The 22,303-nt window shown below is 43.2% G+C and overlaps 1 protein-coding gene across 4 annotated transcripts in view; it reads right to left on the bottom strand.

Annotated features, from left to right (window-relative positions):
* LOC106567583 (cullin-5) overlaps nucleotides 1-22,238 on the bottom strand; it is a 55,784-nt gene extending 33,546 nt beyond the window's left edge. For 2 of the 4 annotated variants that reach the window (XM_014137077.2, XM_014137081.2), the window contains exons 1-14: nucleotides 22,162-22,232; nucleotides 20,912-21,021; nucleotides 20,362-20,461; nucleotides 19,876-20,052; nucleotides 19,228-19,369; nucleotides 18,664-18,809; nucleotides 17,903-17,983; nucleotides 13,422-13,515; nucleotides 12,485-12,615; nucleotides 12,215-12,322; nucleotides 11,987-12,051; nucleotides 11,597-11,729; nucleotides 7,774-7,905; nucleotides 5,310-5,433 (exon numbers count right to left, since the gene is read on the bottom strand). In XM_014137077.2, coding sequence (XP_013992552.1) covers nucleotides 5,310-5,433; nucleotides 7,774-7,905; nucleotides 11,597-11,729; nucleotides 11,987-12,051; nucleotides 12,215-12,322; nucleotides 12,485-12,615; nucleotides 13,422-13,515; nucleotides 17,903-17,983; nucleotides 18,664-18,809; nucleotides 19,228-19,369; nucleotides 19,876-20,052; nucleotides 20,362-20,461; nucleotides 20,912-21,021; nucleotides 22,162-22,203 — 1,585 coding nt within the window. In that variant the 5' untranslated portion in view covers nucleotides 22,204-22,232. Of the gene's footprint in view, nucleotides 1-5,309; nucleotides 5,434-7,773; nucleotides 7,906-11,596; nucleotides 11,730-11,986; nucleotides 12,052-12,214; nucleotides 12,323-12,484; nucleotides 12,616-13,373; nucleotides 13,516-17,902; nucleotides 17,984-18,663; nucleotides 18,810-19,227; nucleotides 19,370-19,875; nucleotides 20,123-20,361; nucleotides 20,462-20,911; nucleotides 21,022-22,161 lie in introns of all 4 variants that reach the window. The other 2 variants (XM_014137082.2, XM_014137080.2) reach the window with 2 other exon arrangements.
* Between the last annotated feature and the right edge of the window lie 65 nt (nucleotides 22,239-22,303).

The raw sequence follows: 22,303 nt of genomic DNA, 5'->3' as shown, positions 1-22,303 counted from the left end.
CCAATCTCAGTCTAATCAAGGTTGGTGTGAAACTGTTATAAAATGTGTTCTCTCGCTTCCCTGTGAAATGTTATTAACTTGATGTAAGGGGATCTGTGCCTCTCTGGCTGATGAGATTTCAGCATGTTTTCTGTTACTCCAGAGGATGGTGAAACAAATGCCAACTCTGGATGAGCCCCCATTTCCCCCTGTAGATACGGACGATGAGTAATGATTGAAGGTTCTCTTTTAACAAGTTGAGGGTAAGGTCATCTAAACCTTTAACCTGTTTACATTATGTGGAACACTGCGCTCATACCTTTTGAAGATCTCAGCAGAATTGTGATAAACAAAAGGTAAATGCAACCCGATTGTGGTAAGAAATATAGAAACAATGGTTAACATTGAGAGATTTATTCACCTCAATCTACAGATCCGTTGTGCATGCGTGTGCATTTTTGATACTCACTCCCATTAATAAAGTAGAACCTTTACTATGATTATAGAATTACCATACTAATCAGATTGTACAACCCAGAATGAAGGGTTTGAAATGTCCTTTTTTTCTGTGCCGATTTCCCTTACTTTAGAGTATAAAATATTTTGATATAGAAGCTCAAATCGAAATGCTTACATTAAAATGTAATGGTTATCACACATGAGAAGAGGGTGGAATGTAATGGAACATTTTATGTTTGTGCTTTTCTTATAAGAAATTTCTGTGTTCTATTTATGTGCTGTTCTATAAAACAATATCGGTTTTCATGCAAGTGGCTGACTGTACAAATCCTCACTATCAGTAGCTGCAATTTGGCAGTACACACAGACCTTGTTTTGAGAACAAACGAAAGATCTCAGTTTAAAGGTCTCAGCTTAGAGAGAAGCCTCGTGAGATATTGGTCGGTCACATGTTATGAAACAGTATTGGTCTGTCACATGGATGAACAAAACAGTAATGATTAATGAATTATGCAAATACAACTACTTGTCTGTGTATTTCCATATACAAGACAACTGCTGGGACTGCCCAGGAAGAGCTCCTGATTGACATGTGTACTATGGTGTATTGAGTTGGAACCTCTCCAACGTGCTGACAAACTATGATTTATTTAAAATTGACTTTGAGTGTCCCTGTGTAAGAATTTACACAACATATTCAATTAGCAGACTACTGTTGACGTCCAGCTACAGTGCTTTCAGAAACTATTCAGACCCCACATTTTGTTATGTCACATCCCTATTCCAAAAAGTATTAAATAATTGTTTCCTTAATCTACACACAATACCCCATAATGACAAAGGGAAAACAGGTTTATAGAATATTTTGCAAATGTATATATATAAAAAAAAAAAAGGAATCTGAAATACCTTACTTACATAAGTATTCAGACCCTTTGTTATGACTCAAAATTGAGCTCAGGTGGATTCTGCTTCCATTGATCCTTGAGATGTTTCTCCAACTTGATTGGAGTCCACCTGTGGTAAATTCAATTGACTGGACATGATTTGGAAAAAGACACACACACACACACACACACACACACACACACACACACACACACACACACACACGCGTCTATTAAAAAGGTCCCACAGATGACAGTGAATGTCAGACAAAAACCAAGCCATGATGTCAAAGGAATTGGCCATAGAGCTCCGAGACAGGATTGTGTCAAGGCACAGATCTGGGGAAGGGTACCAAAAGAATGTGAGCAGCATTGAAGGTCCCCAAGAACAGTGGCCTCCATTCTTAAATGGAAGAAGTTTGGAACCAGCAAGAATCTTCCAAGAGCTGGCCGCCCCGGCCAAACTGAGCAATCGGGGGAGAAGGGCTTTGGTCGGGGAGGTGACCAAGAACCTGATGGTCACTGACAGAGCTCTAGAGTTCCTCTTTAGAGATGGGAGAACCTACCATAATGACAACCATCGATGCAGCACTCCACCAAATCAGGCCTTTATGGTAGAGTGGCCAGATGGAAAGCACTCTTCAGTAAAAAGCACAATAGCCCGCTTGGAGTTTGCCAAAAGGCACCTATAGACTCAGACCATGAGAAACAAGATCCTCTGGTCTGATGAAACCAAGAATGAACTCTTTGGCCTGAATGCCAAGTGTCACGTCTGGAGGAAACCTGAAACCATCCCTACGGTGAAGCATGGTGGTGGCAGCATAATGAGGTGGGGATGTTTTTCAGCGGCAGGGACTGGGAGACTAGTCAGGATCGAAGGAAAGATGAACAGAGCAAAGCCCAGAGTGATCCTTGATGAAAACCTGCTCCAGAGTGCTCAAGACAGACTGGGGCGAAGGTTCACTTTCTAACAGGACAACGACCGTAAGCACACAGCCAACAACACAGGAGTGGCTTCAGGACAAGTCTCTGAATGTCCTTTAGTGGCCCTTCAAGAGCCCAGACTTGAACCTGCTCAAACGTCTCTGGAGAGACGTGTAAATAGCTGTGCAGCGACGGTCCCCATCCAACCTGACAGAGCTTGAGATGATCCACAGAGAAGAATGGGAGAAAGTTCCCAAGTACAGGTGTGCCAAGCTTGTAGCGTCATACCCAAGATTCGAGGCTGTAATTGCTGCCAAAGGTGCTTCAAAGTACTGAGTAAAGGGTCTGAATACGTATGTGATTTCAGTTTATTTTTTTATAAAATGTGCACCATAAAAATGTGAGAAAAGGGGTCTGAATACTTTCCGAATGCACTCTATATCAAGAGGACAGAGCAACTGATTAAATTAACATAGACTGTTAATGATTAGTAAGGCCTAACATAACTTTCTGTGAAGGAAGGTATTAGCAGAACAACTCTGCCATGTCTGTTTCCTTCCATACAGTGACGAACTGAACTACCGCAGCACCACACGTTCCCTTGCTCGTCAATGTGCTTGCACCTACTACTGTTGCGGCAATGAAAGCATGTGCGGGCAAAGTGTTCTCGCTTAGTTTACTAAAATTTTGTAGCTAACTACCTTAGTCGTAATGACGTCTTAACTAAAAAAAAGCACAAACATGAAAATAATACTTTATCCACTTTGTTGTGTTAAAGTGGAATTCAAATAGATTTCATTTTCTGTCAACCACCTACACAAAATACTAAATGTCAAAGTTGTCAAATATTTGTTAAAAAAAAAGTAATACCAATGTAACACTATAGTGTATCTTGATTTTTCTCCCCAATTTCGTGATATCCAATTGGTAGTTAGTCTTGTCCCATCGCTGAGACTCCACGTAAAAGTCAAGAGCCAAAACACGACCCTGCCAAGCCGCACTGCTTCTTGACACACTGCTGCTTAACCCGGAAGCCAGCAACACCAATGTGTCAGAGGAAACACCGTCCAACTGGCGACTAAAGTCAGCATGCAGGCGCCCAGCCACAAAGTCCCTAGAGCGCGGACAAGGAAACAGACAAGGAAATCCCAGCCGGCCAAACACACCCCTAACCCAGGTATGACGCTGGGCCAATTGTGCGCCGCTTCATGGGTCTCCTGGTGAAAACGGCCTGGGATCGAAACCAGGGCTATAGTGATGCCTCAAACACAGCGATGCAGTGCCACTTTGAAGAGCCTGTTAGAAATAACCTTAGGCAGTGAATACAGCTGTGAGTCTTTCTGGGCAAAAGCTTTCTAAGAGCTTTCCACATCTGGATTGTGCAACATTTGCACATTTTTATTTTCAAAATTCTTCAAGCTCTATGAAATTGAGTGTAGCCATAGATTTAAGTCAAAACTGTAACTCGGCCTCTCAGGAACATTCACAGTCTTCTTGGTAAGCAACTCAAGTGTATGTTTGGCCTTGTGTTTTAGGTGATCGTCCTGCTGAAACGTGAATGAATCTCCCAGTGTCTGGTGGAAAGCAAACTGAACCAGGCTTTCCTCTAGGATTTTGCCTATACTTAGCTCCATTCCGTTTAGTGCTGACCCTGAAAAACTCCCATCCTTAACAATTACAATCAGACCCATAAAATGACTTAAATGTAAATGTAAATGATGCAGCCACCACTATGCTTGAAAATATGGAGAGTGGTACTCCGCAATGTGTTGTATTTGCCCCAAACATAGCAGTTTTTTGCAGTATTTCTTTAATGCCTTGTTGCAAACAGGATACATATTTTGGAATATTTTTATTCTGTACAAGCTTCCTTTTCGCTCTATCAATTAGGTTAGTATTGTGGAGTAACTACAATGTCGATCCAGTGTTAGTTTTTTTCCTACCACAGGCATTTAACACTAACTGGTTTAAAAATCACCATTGGCCTCATGTTTTTTTTTACCCATCTACCAAATGGTGCCCTTCTTTGCGAGGTATTGTAAAACCTCCCTGGTCTTTGTGGTTGAATCTGTGGGCTTGCCATAACAATAGAGGTTGAATACTTACTGACAAGACATTCCCACTTTACATTTTTTCCATTACATTTGTAAAAGTTTCTAAAAACATAATTCCATTTTGACATTGTGGGGGTAGTGGGTGTAGGACAGTGACAAAAACAACTAAATTGAATCTATTTTCAATTCAGGCTGCAACAAGCAAATGTGGAAAAGTCAAGGGGTGTGAATACTTTCCGGAGGCACTGTACAATTTTAGAAAATGTATTTGGCAAACAGTTAATTTTCCCTACCTTTTTTCCTAACATCAGTGGTATCAACGGACGAAGGGGAGAGGTGAGGCGAAATAATTACGCTGATTCTGTTGCAAACATTTTCTAAAAACAGTAGCAAACGGAATGGGGAGGAACCTACCTGAATTTGACCAAGAGAAACCCTTGTTTTACTCAGTTTGCTTCCGTTCATTACGGTAAACGGTTTCCGTAATAAATAAGCTCCTGCCATGCAGCTGGAGGGAGGAAAATAGTACTATGAGGGCCGGAGTGGAGAGCTAATGATTGTCACCTCTCCTGATTGGCTCAGCTCCAAATTCAGACAGTTGAGTCAAACACAATGTGCCAAATAGAAACCTATGAGTATTTTAAATTGTAGTTTTCGTACCAGCGTAATTTGACCTCAAATTGTGTGCATGGTACACAAAATGTGTGCAGGTTGGCAGGTCTACAATACGAAAACGTCGGGGGCCGGAATGATTTGACCGCAAGAATCCCAAACCGATATAATACTTGACTCAAACAATCATTTTAAACCTTGCTTACATTTTTTTCTCAGAAAACATGGGGGTCCAAATAAAACCACCCGCGGGCCAAATTCGGTACACGGGGCGCCAGTTGGGGAAGCCTAATGTATGCACTCACTGTTATAAGTCGGTTTGGATAAAAGCATTTGCTAAATAGAATAATAATTATAGATCTTATAATTAGTTACATACAGCTACCTGGTTTACCTGATAGGGCCAGCTTGTTGTGTTTGTGACACTCTTTGAAGTTCTGGTTGAGGTCCTCGGACACCTTGATGTCCTGGAACATCCGAGCCAGCTTATTCACGTAGTCAGCGGGCATGCCTACCTCCTGCAATCAAGGGTAGGGGACATTGGCGACGTGGTATAATTTTAAGTACGTGAGGTGGATCAAACGCACAAATAGGCAGCATGTGCACACACAGTATCTCCCATCTCCTCCCATTTTCCTTCTCATAAGACACCGGCACACATGCAAGTACCCATATAGGGCTGTGGTAGGCTACGCCATATGAATGTGAGCTACACTAAATTAGCAGACAAGATTTGCTTAGAATTCCGTGGCATTATAGTATGAAGAATACAATTGAAAATAGCTGAATAAAATAGAAAGGACATTTCTCCCCAAAACTTGCGAGGGAGTGCGCACATGCGGCTATTCAGTGTTGAGCAATTAACAAAGAAACAGGTCCTCCTATATGCTTAATTTAGAGTTATTTATGTAACTTCAAATGTTAGAATGTATTAAACATCAGACTATATTGCCTAAGGCGGCATGATGGGACTAATAAGGATTTGAAAAAAGTTGCATGAAAGGCATGAGCTCTACTCAGTTTCCTGTGCACAAATGTGGAATTAGTTGATTAGAGTGGCCCACAAACAAAATATGTAATCCGTAGCCTGCACGCAAAAATGCGAATGCAGTTACGTTTTTAATACGCAAGCATAGGCGGCGCGACCATAAGGCTAGGGGAAGCTTTCCCTAAAGTAAACTGCCAAAATTATATTGCCTAATTAGCCTACACAGGAATAAAAAAAATTGCACTACTAAAGCATGATTTGGTCACAGAGAATATTTAGCTTTTTTATTTTTGCAATAGGTCAGAAGGAAAGGCAATTTGAGCAGACTATTGTCGAGTTGTGACTGTCCGAAAAGTAGCCAGGCATATCGCAATATTTCAAAATACAATTGTGGGAAAACAGTTTGGAAAACAAATGGTTTATTTATCATTGTTGGGTCAGTGCTACTTAAGTTTGTTTTTGGACAATCATTTCCACCTCCAGTTTGGATGGAGGTCATATTCTATTTGTGTCTCCCCTTCTCGTAGGCCTATTATATGGAGAAAGTTGTTTTTAATTTAGCTTTTTGTTAGTCGGCAGAGTAGCCTACCCTTTAATTTGTCCTATTAAAAAAAATATTCTTCTAAAGTGTAGTACAATTGCATGAAATGCGTTCATAAAAAAGGCACATTTTTTCCCTATACAAAGAAAGAAACGTGTCTGATAAAGCCTAGGCCTAACTCTACGTAATACGCGCTCAGCCAGGCATTGAACACTGGAGTTAAATTATTAGCCCAAATTATAACTATCCAATCTACTCATCACCTTATGAATAGTAGGCCATCTTACATAAATCGGCAAAGATTATGCATGTAATGCTTTATTGTAAAGGTTAATTTATGGTGAAAATGATCTTCCCCAAACTTTAAACTTTCGCGCCACCTATGTATACCAGTTAGGCTACACTTGTTGCAAAGAAGATTAATGGGTTTCATTTTAAGAATTGAGCAATAAATATAGCAGCATAAGAAAGCTGGGATCCTATTTTAAATAGTGGTCAGTCAAAACTTTTTTCACACGGAATTGCGCAATGACTGAGTTTATAAGAACACGTTCCACTAGGCTCTGTGCTCTCTAACCGTGTTCCAGGGGTCATAGGCCTATAGGCTACGTTTGCAGTTATTTGGCCACTTTAGTTGATACAAACCTTATCAAAACATATAGGCCTATGGGCTAGGCTACATGACTTGTGCGACTAATTTAGGAACAGGAATGCGCCATTTCTTGCCTTAGTGCACATGCTGGGCATCATTCACAAGTGATAATATTGTCACCCATCAGACTATTCTTAACTTAATCTGGTCTTTACATATACTAAATGTGTGAAATTAGTTTTATTTAATCAGAACGGGGGCATAGGAAGAATTGCGAATGGAGGACACTTTTCCTGTGGTTCATTTTCATGCCAGCCAGGTAGACTATACTCCTGTTGTAAAGCGAAGCAATGTGCTTAATATTAGGAAAGTCTAGAAATAGATAGTAGGCCTAGCCTATAGAAAGCTGATGGAACACTCTTTAATAGAGGCCGTCAATTCTGTTCTCACGCAATTGCAGCCTATAGAAATGTTCCGCAACATGAGCACTCATTAAGTATTTGATTTGAACACATTTGCATTGCTATCAATGACTAGAGGGACAATAGTGTGCTGAGTACCAGGCCATTAGCGACTGGCAATTAGCAAGTTTGGTAGGCTACTAATTACCATCAGCAGCATCAGAGCAGCCTAGTTACAATGACTAAACGGTCACGTGGAATTTGACTACGGTCATGATTGGTGACCACCGGTAATATGGTCACCGTAACAGCCCTACACCCACCCACAGGTCGTACCCGGAGCCACTCCACCATGTTCTCCTCGATTTCGCTGTCAGCGGAGATGTCCAGGATAAGGCGTCGGGTCAGATGGGCTTTGTGGTAGCGCATGAACACGTCTTTGTTCTGCACGTACTTCAACACCAGCAACTGCAGGAGAACACACACAGAGCACCACTGTGCAATCAGGGTCATATTATAATAATATATAACATTTAGCAGACACTTTTATCGAAAGCGACTTAGTCATGCATGCACACATCACATATGGATGGTCCCGGGAATTGAACCCAGTACCCTGGCATTACAAGCGCCATGTTCTACCAACATTCATTAGTGCATACAGTAGCACAAAATGTTTTGCAATGAAAAACTAAAACAAGAGTTTATTGGACAAGTTCAGGTAGTCCCTCCCGGTTTGTCTGTTTTCTTCTATTTGGTGTCTAATGAACATGACCCAGCTAAGATTGTCCCGTCCAAAGAAGAAACAAGTGTTTGCAGATCTGAAAAGAATACATAGAGGTATAATACAGCATCCCTCAGTACCTGCTAAAACAAAGTGAGAAATACAGAGCATAAAGCAATGACTACACCACAAACTTAAAGATGAACAAGGGGGGTGAGCGATGCATAGTATGTGAACGGATGTCAATCACTCATGTCCTTTTCTACTGCTCCGTAAAAACCACTCCACGCTCACAAAAAATAAATAATCCCACTCCAAATTTGCTTCTTCCATTAAAATCACATTAAACAAACACCCATCTATTTTTGTGACTACCTGGACCTTCCAATTGTTTTTAAAGTATTGAAATCAAACAATATGGATTTGAATGAAAAGTATTTGAATAAACATGGATGTAAGAAGCGAACATAGTTTCAAATAGGCTACATGTCGTATTAAACATCATGTAAAACACTAAATAGGTCAGGAGCCAGACAGGGAGCCTAAGAAGGAACAAAAAGGAATGATTACAGCTATATTATTTCTATTATTTCCAGGCTATAGCCTACAAAGAAATGCATTGTGAAGCTTTTGCGAGAGCGACACAATAGTCTGGTAGGGACATAAAGCGCGCAGCATTTAGAGTGAATTCGGAACATATTCAGACCTTCACTTTTTCCACATTGTTACGTTACAGCCTTATTCTAAAATGAATGAACTCATTTTTTTCCACCTCAATCTACACACAATTCCCCATAAATGATAAAGCAGAACGTTATAGAAACGGTCACAAAATAAATTAAAAGAAAAACTGAGATACCACATTTACATAAGTATTCAGACCCTTTACGCATTACTTTGTTGAAGCACCTTTGCCAGGATTACAGCTTCGAGTCTTCTTGGGTATGACGCTACAAGCTTGGCACACCTGTATTTGGGGAGTTTCTCCCATTCTTCTCTGCAGATCCTCTCAAGCTCTTGCAGGTTGGACGGGGAGCGTCGCTGCACAGCTATTTTCAGGTCTCTCCAGAGATGTTTGATTGGGTTCAAGTCCAGGATCTGGCTGGGCTACTCATTCAGAGGCTTGCCCCGAAGCCACTCCTGTGTTGCCTTAGCTGTGTGCTTAAGGTCGGTGTCCTGTTGGAAGGTGAACCTTCGCCCCAGTCTGAGGTCCTGAGCAGGTTTTTCATCAAGGATCTCTGTACTTTGCTCCGTTCATCTTTCCCTCGATCCTGACTAGTCTCCCAGTCCCTGCTGCTGAAAAACAACCCCACAGCATGATGCTGCCACCACCATAGGGATGGTGCCAGGTTTCCTCCAGACGTGACGCTTGGCATTCAGGCCAAAGAGTTCAATCTTGGTTTCATCAGACCAGAGAATATCGTTTCTCATGGTCTTTCGGTCCATTAGGTGCCTTTTGGCAAAGTCCAAGCGGGCTGTCATGTGCCTTTTACTGAAAAGTGGCTTCCGTCTGGCCACGCTACCATAAAGGCCTGATTGGTGGAGTGCTGCAGAGATGGTAATCCTTCTGGAAGGTTCTCCCATCGCCAAAGAGGTGCTCTGTCAGAGTGACCACCGGGTTCTTGGTCACCTCCATGACCAAGGCCCTTCTCCCCCAATTGCTCAGTTTGGCTGGAAGTCAGTTCTAGGAAGAGTGTGTGGTTCCAAACTTCTTCCATTTAAAGAATGATGGAGGCCACTGTTCTTGCTGCAGACATTTTTTGGTACCCTTCCCCAGACCTGTGCCTTGGTACAATCCTGTCTCGGCGCTCTACGGACAATTCCTTCGACCTCATGGCTTGGTTTTGGCTCTGACATGCACTGTCAACTGAGAGACCGTACATAGACAGGTGTGTGCCTTTCCAATTAATTTAAATTGGCCACAGATGGACACCAATCAAGTTGTACAAACATCAAGGATGCTCAATGGAAACAGGATTCACCTGAGCTCAATTTCATGTCTCATAGCAAAGGGTCTGAAGACTAATGTAAATAAGGCAAGTATTTTTTTTTTTACATTTGCAAAAAAACTTTTCGCTTTGTCATTATGGGGTATTGTGTACATTGATGAGAGGAAACAATTATTTAATCAATTTTAGAATAAGGCTGTAACGTAACATGCGGAAAAAAGAGGTCTGAATACTTTCCGAATGCACTGTAAACATTGTATTAAAATCATTATAGTCTATAAATTGCACAAATAGGTGGTGACTTACAATTAAATAAAAAATGACTTAGTACCTTTGAATTAGTGCCTTTGAATTAATTTTTTGAACTCATTTTTAGAGACACGAGTTAGGCCAGTCTGGGGCTTCAGGCTCATGCGATGGTGACTGGAGAGCCGGCCAGCAGCAGAGAATATCCTCTCCACACTTGCAGAACCACTGGGGATGCTAAACACTCCTTTGGCCACTCTTACCAGGTTGGGCAGAGAGGCAGAGTTGTTTTTTTATATAAGCAGAAATATAGGCAGGTTTTTAGGCAAAATAACCTAATCAAAACAGAAAGCTCCTTGAAAGTGGGAAAATGGTCTATTGTATAGATAATACAACAAAAACGTTATAAACACTTTGCTACAATGACAGTTATTGTAGCATGAGCACATAGTAAGTACACATCATACTTTTGGGAGAAGTGTCTTTTTAGATTCCACAATGCTTCTTTAGCAGTTTCATGTAGCCAGTGTGTAACAACTGCCATATCCTGCGCGTAGAACAATGCCATCCAGTCTACAACCTAACAGTTTACCACCATGCCATCAGGTGGCATCCAAGCCTTACACATAACAGCAGACACTACATCACCGCAATCCCTCTCTTGGTTCTCATCTTTGTAAGCCACGTTGATTTAGCACCTGTGTGTTTTATCAGTTTCTTTGTGAAAATATTTAGCAAACTCCATGACAGTAGCTAAAGCAAGGGTCTATTAGCAGCACACAAGTAGACTACAAATGCATGCTGGGCCAGACATGCCCTGAGCTCCTGAAGTGAGCGCAACTGGAGAGAAATTGGAGCGGGTGAGAAGGCGGACGCTCCAGCCTTTGGGAATCTCGCTCCAGTCAAATTGGGCTCGCTTCGCTCACATACTCTTGAGCGATGGAAAGGTGAAAGCAACACGCTGTCCTCAGCCCAAGGCCGCTTGCACACTGATTGGGCCAATGCTTTTTTAAACGGGAGTCATCTGCTGCTGGATGAATGACAAGAGATGATGATTGTCTGACAAAAAACACAAACTGAAAATTGTTGACTTGAGATATCCTTCTGAAGGACAATAAACAATGATGTACGTCACATACGATTTCATCCGAGTACGCACATGTGTGGCCGAAGCCTTAAGGAACGCTTGCTGGAGTCATCAATCCATTACGCGCGTGCGCGCACACACACACACACGTACCACTTCCTTGAGCTTGGCCTCGATCTCCTCAGATGCAAGTTTCTTGCTCAGCGGGGTTTTCCTCAGCAGCATATCACAGTAGTTGGCCAGCAACTCTGGACACTTGGACTCTGGCTGAGTCTTCAGCCCCACCCTGACAGACAGACAGTACAGAGAAAGTAGAGCAGTGTCATACACTCACACGTTCAGTCATTCACTAACTAAGCAACTAACAGTTCAGAAGTGTAACATTTTTTCATGAAAAAACAAAAGATCCACCCCGCACCTTGTTGAATGCTCCCACAGTTTTATCAAGTGCAACATCAATAAATACTGTAGCATCCTTCAACAGTATGTCGGTATCAATTTTGAATTCAGTGAAGAAATTAAGGCATACAGTAGAACTCTTACCCTTTCTGCTTCAGCGGAAGTTCCAATTTAAAAATAGTAGCGTCATTCACAACTGCTTTGTAAGCCTAAGAAGAAAAAAAAACATTTGTTACATATACAGTGACAACTGCAAATACTGCGCCCAAATTAATTTACAACGTTGTGTCAATGTTGGACAAATGTTGAAGGAACGTTGCGCTTATATTCATTGGCAATGTTGAATCAATGCTGTAAAAACGTTGTGCTGACCTTGTCTCGGGCTGTGAGGAAGCGAGGGTCGTCCTGAAAGGCATCTTTAACCAGCTTACTGAAGCGGTTGAACAGGGTGAGAAGCTGCTCCACGTACTTCTCAGAGTCCTGCGGGCACACACAGAGATAAATACAATGACTAGTGGATTGTTCCCGTCACCTTTCAGTAAATATAACACAAAAGTAATATGTATTTAATCTCTGTTAGTGTAACATATCTGTGTGTGTGTGTGTGTGTGTGTAAGCAGCTGTTGTATGTGTAGCACCCACCGAGGTGATGGTCTCGGCGGAGGCCACCATGTCGGCCAGCCCAGCAGACATGATGTGTTCCTCTAAGTCCTTCAGCATGGGCTCCATGCCACTAGGCACCTTGTCCATCAGAGAGAACATGAGATGGAGCTCTATAAGGTGGAGGAAAGCTACAGTCAAACACTGTCCATGGTAAGATACTGCGGCGAGTCTCTATAGATTCTAGTTTTCTACTTTTAGATTATAGTATCGAACAAGGGGTACGCAGCAGCACTTGATGGCCAGATTTGAATAACCCGTATTTAGAGCTACAGTCTTCCCTGTAGCTCAGTTGGTAGAGCATGGTGTGTGCAACGCCAGGGTTGTGGGTTCGATTCCCACGGGGGGCCAGCACAAAAAAAAAAGAAATGTATGCATTCACTACTGTAAGTCGCTCTGGATAAGAGCGTCTGCTAAATGACTAAAATGTAAAATGTAATGTAAATGTAGAGGTTGGTTTCCGTTGACTGATTCTCCAGTCAACATGCTTTTTAGTTCAGGACTATGCATCATCTATGTACAGTAAACCAGCCCTTGAACTTAAACATCACAGTGGTGGTATAATATTGTCAGTTAGACTTTACAGTCAAAGGTCAAGTTCTATATCTTACTGCTATACACCAAACAAACAGATGCTCCACATAGGCACACATTGGTTAATAGTGACACATAAGTAGGTAGACTCCTGGTTAAAACTATCAGGACATACACAATACAAGGAGGGTTTATGGTCAGACACTGATGTTTGGGGGGTGATGACAACGTGTTGAATGACACACACGGAACGGGCAAAGGCAGCGTTTGGTTGGTTGACGAGGACAAATTGAAACAGGAAGTGGAGGACGACGAGGTCATTTCCTGGTTTGCAAACCTGAGCTGGCCGAGCCTTTGGTGCCGGGAGCGCTCCGGCCGTACTCACTCTCGGTCTCGTTTCGCCTGATCATGCCTGGACACTCGGCCAAGATGGTCTCCTTGAAGGACGTCACCAGGGTGTTCACGCAACACTCCATCAGCTGAGGGGGAATAGAAAAACCATGGGTCGCTCATCTCATCACATATTTCATAATGTAATTGATTTATGAGGCCTTTTTTTGTTGTTGATATCAGCAGTTGTCAAAGTGGTTTTACAGTAACCTGGCCTAGAACCCAAAGAGCAAGCAGAAGGAGAATGTCAAGAAAAACCTAGAGAAGAAGAAACCTAGAGGGGAACCAGGCTCAATCATATGAATAGCAGGGTCATTCCAGGAAGAGAGTACATGTTGCACCCCTTTGATATTTTAAGTAGAAATTGTGCACCAATTTTGAATTTTAACCCCTAGTCGATGGACATACCTGTGTGTCAATCTTATTAAGACAATTTAAAAGATAAAATAAAGCCATTTAAGTTAGAGATGTTTTGCATGGGCTGTGTCTCAATCCACCGCAGCCGCCGACCTTCTACTCCTGCTGTGGAAGGCGGCAGAGCTACAACAGTGTTTGCCAAACCAGGAGACGTGGGGGGGGGGGTAATGTTTTGTCACGGAAACGTCTGTAATGTCCGAACGGTTTAGGCTACAAACTAATATGAAAAATACGAGACTCACAAACCTGATGGTGTTCTCCATTTCGCTCTACGACTGCCACAAGTGTCACGGGACTCATCTTACGGTAACCCAGTACCGGGCCAAAAAATGAATGGAAGTGAAAAATACATTTCCACATCAACGGTATACTGGTGATTACCCCAGAGCTCTCTCTCAGATATAGGAGACAGTCAAAGGAAGCATGATTTGAGGAATCTTAAATTCTACGGGCTAATAGCAGTAAGGCCAAATTCGATGTTTAATCAAATCTTTTTTTACATTTTATATACACTACCGTTCAAAAAAGTTTGGGGTCAATTAGAAATGTCCTTGTTTTTTAAAGAAAAGCTATTTTTTTGTCCATTAAAATAACATCAAATTGATCAGAAATACAGTGTAGACATTGTTAATGTTGTCAATTATTATTGTAGATGGAAACGGCAGATTTTCTGGAATATCTACAACGGCGTACAGGATCAGCAACCATCACTCCCGTGTCCCAACGGCACGTTGTGTTAGCTAATCCAAGTTTATAATTATATTAATTATATATGAATTATAAAAGGCTAATTGATCATTAGAAAACCCTTTTGCAATTATGTTAGCACAGCTGAAAACTGTTGAAGCAATAAAACTGTCCTTTAGACTAGTTAAGTATCTGGAGCATCAGCATTTGTGGGTTCGATTACAGGCTCAAAATGACAGAAACAGAACGTTCTTCTAAAACCCATCAGTCTATTCTTGTTCTGAGAAATGAAGGCTATTCCATGCGAGAAATTGCCAAGAAACTGAAGATCTCGTACAACGCTGTGTACTACCTTCACAGAACAGCACAAGCTGTCTCTAACCAGAATAGACAGAGTGGGAGGCCCCGGTGCACAACTGAGCAAGAGGACAAGTACATTAGTGTTTTGTTTGAAAAACAGACACCTCACAAGTCCTCAACTGGCAGCTTCATTAAATAATACCCGCAAAACACCAGTCTCAACGTCAACAGTGAAAAGGCGACTCCGAGATGCTGGCCTTCTAGGCAGAGTTGCAAAGAAAAAGCCATCTCTCAGACTGGCCAATAAAAAGATTAAGATGGGCAAAAGAACACAGAACACTGGACAGAGGAACTGCCTGGAAGGCCAGCATCCCGGAGTCACCTCTTCACTATTGACGTTGAGACTGGTGTTTTGCGGGTACTACTTAAGGAAGCTGCCAGTTGAGGACTTGTGAGGCATCCGTTTCTCAAACTAGACTAATGTACTTGTCCTTTTGCTCAGTTGTGCACCAGGGCCTCCCACTCCTCTTTCTGTTCTGGTTAGAGCCAGTTTGCACGGTTCTGTGAAGTGAGTCTTCACTGACATTTACAAATTCTCCCTGACCGAGTCTGTAATACCTACATGTTTCAAGCAGACCACCATAGTCCCTGTGCACAAGAACACCAAGGCAACCTGCCTAAATGATTACCGCCCCGTAGCACTCACGTCAGTAGCCATGAAGTGGTTTGAAAGGCTGGTTTCGGCTCACAACACCATCATCCTGGAAACCCTAGACCAACTCCAATTCGCATACCGCCCCAACAAATGATTCGATCGCACTCCACACTGTCCTTTCCAACCAAAATAAACACGTATGTGAGAATGCTGTTCACTGACTACAACTCAGCATTCAACACAATAATGCCCACAAAGCTCATCACTGAGGGAATAAACCCTTCCCTCTGCAACTGGTCTTGGACATCCTGACGGGCCGCCCCTAGGTGGAAAGGGTAGGCAACAACACATCTGCCACGCTGATCCTCAACACTGTTGCCCCTCACGGGTGCGTGCTTAGTCCCCTCCTGCACACCCTGTTAACCCACGACTCCGTAGCCAAACACAACTCCAACACCATCATCAAGTTTGCTGACGACACAACAGTGGTAGGCCTGATCAGTGACAACGATGAGAGAGCCTATAGGGAGGTCAAAGACCTACCAGTGTGTTGCCAGCACAATAACCTCTACCTCAATGTGAGCAAGCCAAAGGGGCTGATCATGGACTACAGGAAAAGGCGGGCCGAACAGACCCCCATTAGTGGAGCGGAGCGGGTCGAGTGCTCCAAGTCCCTTGGTGTCCACATAACCAACGGGCTATCATGGTCTGAACACACCAACACCTTTCCCCCAAAGCAGACTGAAAAGATTTGGCATGGGTCCCCAGATTCCCAAAAAGTTCTACAGCTGCACCATCGAGCATCCTGACCAGTTGCATCACCACTTGGTATGGCAACTCCTCGGCATCTGACTGTTAGGCACTACAGAGGGTAGTGTGTACGGCCCAGTACGTCGCTGGGGCCAAGCCTCCTACAACCCAGGACCTAAACTCAGCAAAAAAAGAAACATCCTCTCACTGTCAACTGCGTTTATTTTAAGCAAACTTAACATGTGTACATATGTGTATGAACATAAGATTCAACAACTGAGACAAACTTAACAAGTTCCACAGATATGTGACTAACAGAAATGGAATAATGTGTCCCTGAACAAAGGGTGGGGGGGGGTCAAAATCAAAAGTAACAGTCAGTATCTGGTGTGGCCACCAGCTGCATTAAGAACTGTAGTGCATCTCCTCCTCACGGACTGCACCAGATTTGACAGTTCTTGCTGTTAGATGTTACCCCACTCTTCCACCAAGGCATCTGCAAGTTCCCGGACATTTCTGGGGGGGGAATGGTCCTAGCCCTCCGATCCAACAGGTCCTAGACATGCTCAATGGGATTGAGATCCAGGCTCTTCGCTGGCCATGGGAGAACACTGACATTCCTGTCTTGCAGGAAATCACGCACAGAACGAGCAGTACAGCTGGTGGCATTGTCATGCTGGAGGGTCATGTCAGGATGAGCCTGCAGGAAAGGTACCACACGAGGGAGGAGGATGTCTTCCCTGTAACGCACAGCGTTGAGATTGCCTGCAATGACAACAAGCTCAGTCCGATGATGCTGTGACACACTGCCCCAGACCATGACGAACCCTCCACCTCGATCCCGCTCCAGAGTACAGGTCTCGGTGTAACGCTCATTCCTTTGACGATAAATACGAATCCGACCATCCCCCCGGTGAGATAAAAATCACGACTCATCAGTGAAGAGCACTTTTTGCCAGTCCTGTTTGGTCCAGCGATGGTGGGTTTGCGCCCATAGGCGACGTTGTTGCCAGTGATGTCTGGTGAGGACCTGCCTTACAACAGGCCTACAAGCCCTCAGTCCAGCCTCTCAGCCTATTGCAGACAGTCTGAGCACTGATGGAGGGATTGTGCGTTCCTGGTGTAACTTGGGCAGATGTTGTTGCCATCCTGTACCTGTTCCGCAGGTGTGATGTTCGGATGTACCGATCCTGTGCAGGTGTTGTTACACGTGGTCTGCCAATGCGGGGCCGATCAGCTGTCCGTCCTGTAGCGCTGTCTTAGGCGTCTCACAGTAGAGACATTGCAATTTATTGCCCTGGCCACATCTGCAATCCTCATGCCTCCTTGCAGCATGCCGAAGGCACGGTTACGCAGATGAGCAGGGACCCTGGGCATCTTTCTTTTGGTGTTTTTCCGAGTCAGTAGAAAGGCCTCTTTAGTGTCCTAAGTTTTCATAACTGTGACCTTAATTGCCTACCGTCTGTAAGCTCTAAGTGTCTTAACAACCGTTTTACAGGTGCATGTTCATTAATTGTTTATGGTTCATTGAACAAGCATGGGAAACAGTGTTTAAACCCTTTACAATGAAGATCTGTGAAGTTATTTGGATTTTTACGAATTTTCTTTGAAAGACAGGGTCCTGAAAAAGGGATGTTTCTTTTATTTGCAGAGTTTAGTTTACTCACTGCTTGTACAGAGTTACATTCACGTCTCGTCTCCAAATAGCGCAACGCCCGTTTCTCCTCCTCTCTCAACTTGGTGTCTGCCTGTTAGAACACACAGAGATACACATGTTGGTTCCCCCTCAGATGGATAGCCTAGATTACAGACAGAGTTGCTGAGAAATAGAGTTGCAAAATTCCAGTAACTTTCTAAAAATTCTCAGCTTTAAGAAATCCCAGTTGGAAGACTGCTGAATTTCCTGTTTATTCCATCCTGAGGCCAAATATTACTTTGTAACCCTACTGAGAAATCACAAGGGAACTGCAGAAACCGTACTTGTCTCATGCCGATTGTTTTAGACCGCTGTAATCACTGAAATCGAAAACAACCCCTAGCCACTCATGTAGACCTGAAAGGATCGGATATATTGAAGCAGTGTGGTCATTGCTTCACCTTGCCATGATAGGCAACAAAGGATTTGTGCCATATGGCTTACACCTATCCAAATGTTTCAAATCTACATGAGCATCAGGGGTTTGGACTTGGCATGTCCATTTGGAATTCAGCTTATAACTTGACGTGTGGTGTATGATCGAGGGGCCTTTTTAGGGTTGCAAAATTAGAGTAAGTTCACAAAAATTCCCAGGTTTTCCAGAAATCCCAGTTGGAAAATTCCTGGAAAAGGGAGAGAATAAGCAGGAAGTCCAGGAGTCCTCTAACTATACAGTTTCCAGAAAACCATCTGGGAATTTTGGAAAAGTTACAGGATCCTAGTACTACTCACATATTTCATGTAGTTCTGTACTCCGTTCTGCTGCAGGTAGGAGGGGGCCTGTGTTCTGTAGAATCTCTCGGTGGAGTCCATGTAGGCCTTCTCAAAGTTATCTCTGTAGATCTGCAACTTGTTGTCTGGGTTTGAGCACAGGTTCACTGCAGAGGGAAAACAGGGATGGAGGTGCCCAGGGGCCAAGTTCATTAACATGCAACGTTTTAGAAATGACCATTTCCAATCAGTCCCTTCCGGTTTCAGTAGGTTCTTCCATTTGGTGAGTTATGAACACAACCCAGGAAAATTACAAGCATCTTTGTGAAGTGGGGTTAAGAACATATGTGTGTCATTCACACTACATAGCTAAATTCTAAAATTTTAGTACCTCACATTTTCACGTACTGCCTGCATTTGTCATTGGGGGCTTCACACCAAAATTCACATTAAAGATGAATCCAATTTGGCACAGAGATTTGGTGAATCAATCCATTGGTATGGTCTACATACACCAAAGATTTGGCTCGTGTTCATTACACACCATTCTCTCACAGCTAAAGGTGACAGTGATGTTTTGCTCACCGTAGGACTCTCTGACGCCGATGACCAGCTGAGAGTCGAAGGCCTCCCCCAGGCGTTCGGCGTGCACCAGCTTCATGGCGCTGTCCTGCAGCCTGTTCTTGATGTTGGAGAAGATGGACTCGTTCCACGTGTCCAGCATGAGCTGAGGGCATAGAAAATTACGTTTAGAAGAACATTACTTTGCCCATATATCTCAAAAATGTCCATTTGTCTTTTTGCTTAATCTAGTGCCTTGCTAAAGGGTACAACTGCAGGTGATGGCATGATTTGACAACAGCATCCCTCCTGTTGCTGGTTCACACACTGACATTTTGTCCCTGTCAATCTCGGGACTTGAACCGACAATCTTCCGGATGCTACCTAATCTCACTACATTCTACTCCCCTTTGCACCCCATAAGCTACAAGGTAATAGAAGATACAGTACACGTACACATGAGCAGGGATAGAGGGAATCTATAGGCAGCAACATTTCCTCATGCCAACTGGAAATTCTCTTATATCATTACAAATACAACCAAATACTGCTGCTGCCCTGTTTGCGATGTGATCTCTTTCCCACTCTCCTCCCCAACTTCTTGTTGCTACCCAGTTGGCACGTGATCATCTCTCGCATTCCCATCCCATTTCTTCCTCCCCATTTCCTCACCTTCCGTACGATGCTGTCCTCTACGTTCAACTTCTTGTTGCTGCCCTGTTTGCCCATGAGCGTGATCTCCAGCTGGCAGAAGGGTTTGGGCAGGATGTCGCACTGTGTGAAGAACTTCCTCCACTCCACGATGTAGGCCTTCAGCAGTGCCGTGTCATCCTGGTGACTCAACACCCGCTGTGGGGGAGAGCGCAGGGCCCTGTTATGGACTTTATGGTTTTGTTATGGACTTTATGGCGTTGAAAATCTGGGGGTAATAGACAGTCTGCTTGGTTACTCAACACATGTGAGAGCAGTTGAGGGCATTGTTATGGATTATATAGCATTGAAAATGTTGCTTCTCAGGGGTAGGCTAGTAGACTGCGTGGTTACTCGGTAGCCTACTGTCACAGCTAGCTTGATAGCTAGCTAGTATTAATGGTACTCAGCGAGGGAATAAATAGCAAAGTCCATTTAATGGTAGCAAGACCTAGCAGGCCTACATACCGCTTGTGCTTGCTTGATGAAGTCTAAGATGTCTGCCTTCAGGGCCTGGTGGATCTTGGCCGGTCCCTTGTCATCCCATAGGCATACTGCATGGACATCTCTATGGAAACCAAGAGATCGGATGAGGGGATTGGAGGAGAGGAGGGACATGTAGTTCAAGCCATCTGTCAGTCTAACAGTTGAGACAGGCGTTAACGGAAACGCCTGGAGTTAACAGAATGACAGCATTCTCTCTTGGGGTATAGTCTATTAAGTGACTATAAACGTTCCGAATGTTGAAGATAGAAAAATAGCGGATAGAGTCGACACCACAATTTCTTAATATATCTGTCAGTAAGGCAATCTGTTCTACACCATACATTTTTTATTTGAATGTTTTGCAACAGGCTCTTGGGTCATATTCACTAGGAACCAAACAGAAGCAAACTGCCTGGACTTGTCTAATAAGAAACACTTGTTTACAATATCCGTTGCAAACCTTGGTGTGCACTAATGAATACAACTTCTGTATGACAGAGCACGTGAACACGGACTGCGTGGCCATACTCACGAGAAGAGGTCAAACCACTGCTGCTTGGTGACTGACTCCTGACGGAGCAGCTTCAGAACGATGGGACGCATCAAATCCCACTTGTCCTCGAACTGGAGGGAGCCTTTGTTCTGGGTGAGAAGGGTAGAAGTGTCATCTCTGGCTATAGGCTGCCTAGCAGTTATGACAACACCAGAGTGAACCGCAATTGTATGTACTATCCTCCTTCTCAAAACGGAATATCATATGTCAAGAAACTCAGATTTTCTGCTCCAATGTGCTTTGAGAAGCACATGAGAAGGGAGGATGTGAGAAATCAAGGCCATACAATTGATATCATTGATATCCAAGTGGTTGCTTTATGTTTAGGCACTAGGCAAGTTGGCCTACTTTAACATTAGCAACAACGCAAGTGCCGTTAGACAAGCCATGACAACAGTTATCAACCCACTATCTGAAAGGTGCTTCAATCCTGATTTACTAGCGTCTGTTTTTCCAGGATGTGTAACTACATCCAGTCTACAGTAGGCTCTTATGTGAGGGAGTGTTGTGACTAGTTGTAGGTCCTCATCAAATAGGCCTACATTGTATCACACTTCAGTAAGTTAGCCCCCCCAAAATATATATAGAATGGATTTTGCGCCAGTGTGTCCTGATAAATAACGTTATTGTAGCTAGATAGCTATCGGGATGTTGCTGGCAAGTAACGTTAGCTTTAGCCTACCTTTGGTGGCTCTAAAAATCAAATCCAGGCAGTGATTTAGTGTTTTATCAGATATAACTACAGTACTGTAGCTAGCTAGTTACACTGATACAGTAGAGTTAACGCTAGCGGAAGAAAAAATAAGCAGACATTAACTTAGCTAGTTACTGTGCCATCCATGCAAGATGTCTAGCAGCTAACTAATGTGTTTTCATGAAAAAGGCGATCATTTGTGATTAACGTTAACGTTAGCTAATGAGATACTTAGTCAACGATAGTCATGTAAAGTTAAATGATAGTGTTAGCTAACTGTTACGAAGCTAGCTATGTACGTGTGTACTACTGGTGCAGCTAGCTAGCACCAGGCTAACGAACGCCAATGAGAGGAGTAAATAGCAGTTTTTTCATTGCTAGTAAGGCAAACTAGAGGACTTCATATCACCTATATTGCAAGGCCATCTGCAGGTATGTGCGCTTAGCAATGTAGAGTGTAAGATATCCTCAACTATGCAACAGACAATGATTCATGTAACGTTAATCAAATGTATTGAATTGAGCAGCCTCATACCTTTAGCAAATTAGACGTCGCCATGTTCAGGACTGTGAACATGAACTTATTCCCTCGAACAATCTCGCGATATTTACGGGATTGTAGTTGCTAAAAGGATTTTAACAAAATCCGGAGAAAAACATGGTTCATCATCATATTC

The sequence above is a fragment of the Salmo salar genome, chromosome ssa13 (assembly GCF_905237065.1).
Source record: "Salmo salar chromosome ssa13, Ssal_v3.1, whole genome shotgun sequence".
Lineage (NCBI taxonomy): Eukaryota > Metazoa > Chordata > Actinopteri > Salmoniformes > Salmonidae > Salmo > Salmo salar.
This window is presented reverse-complemented; position numbering and strand designations above follow the sequence as displayed.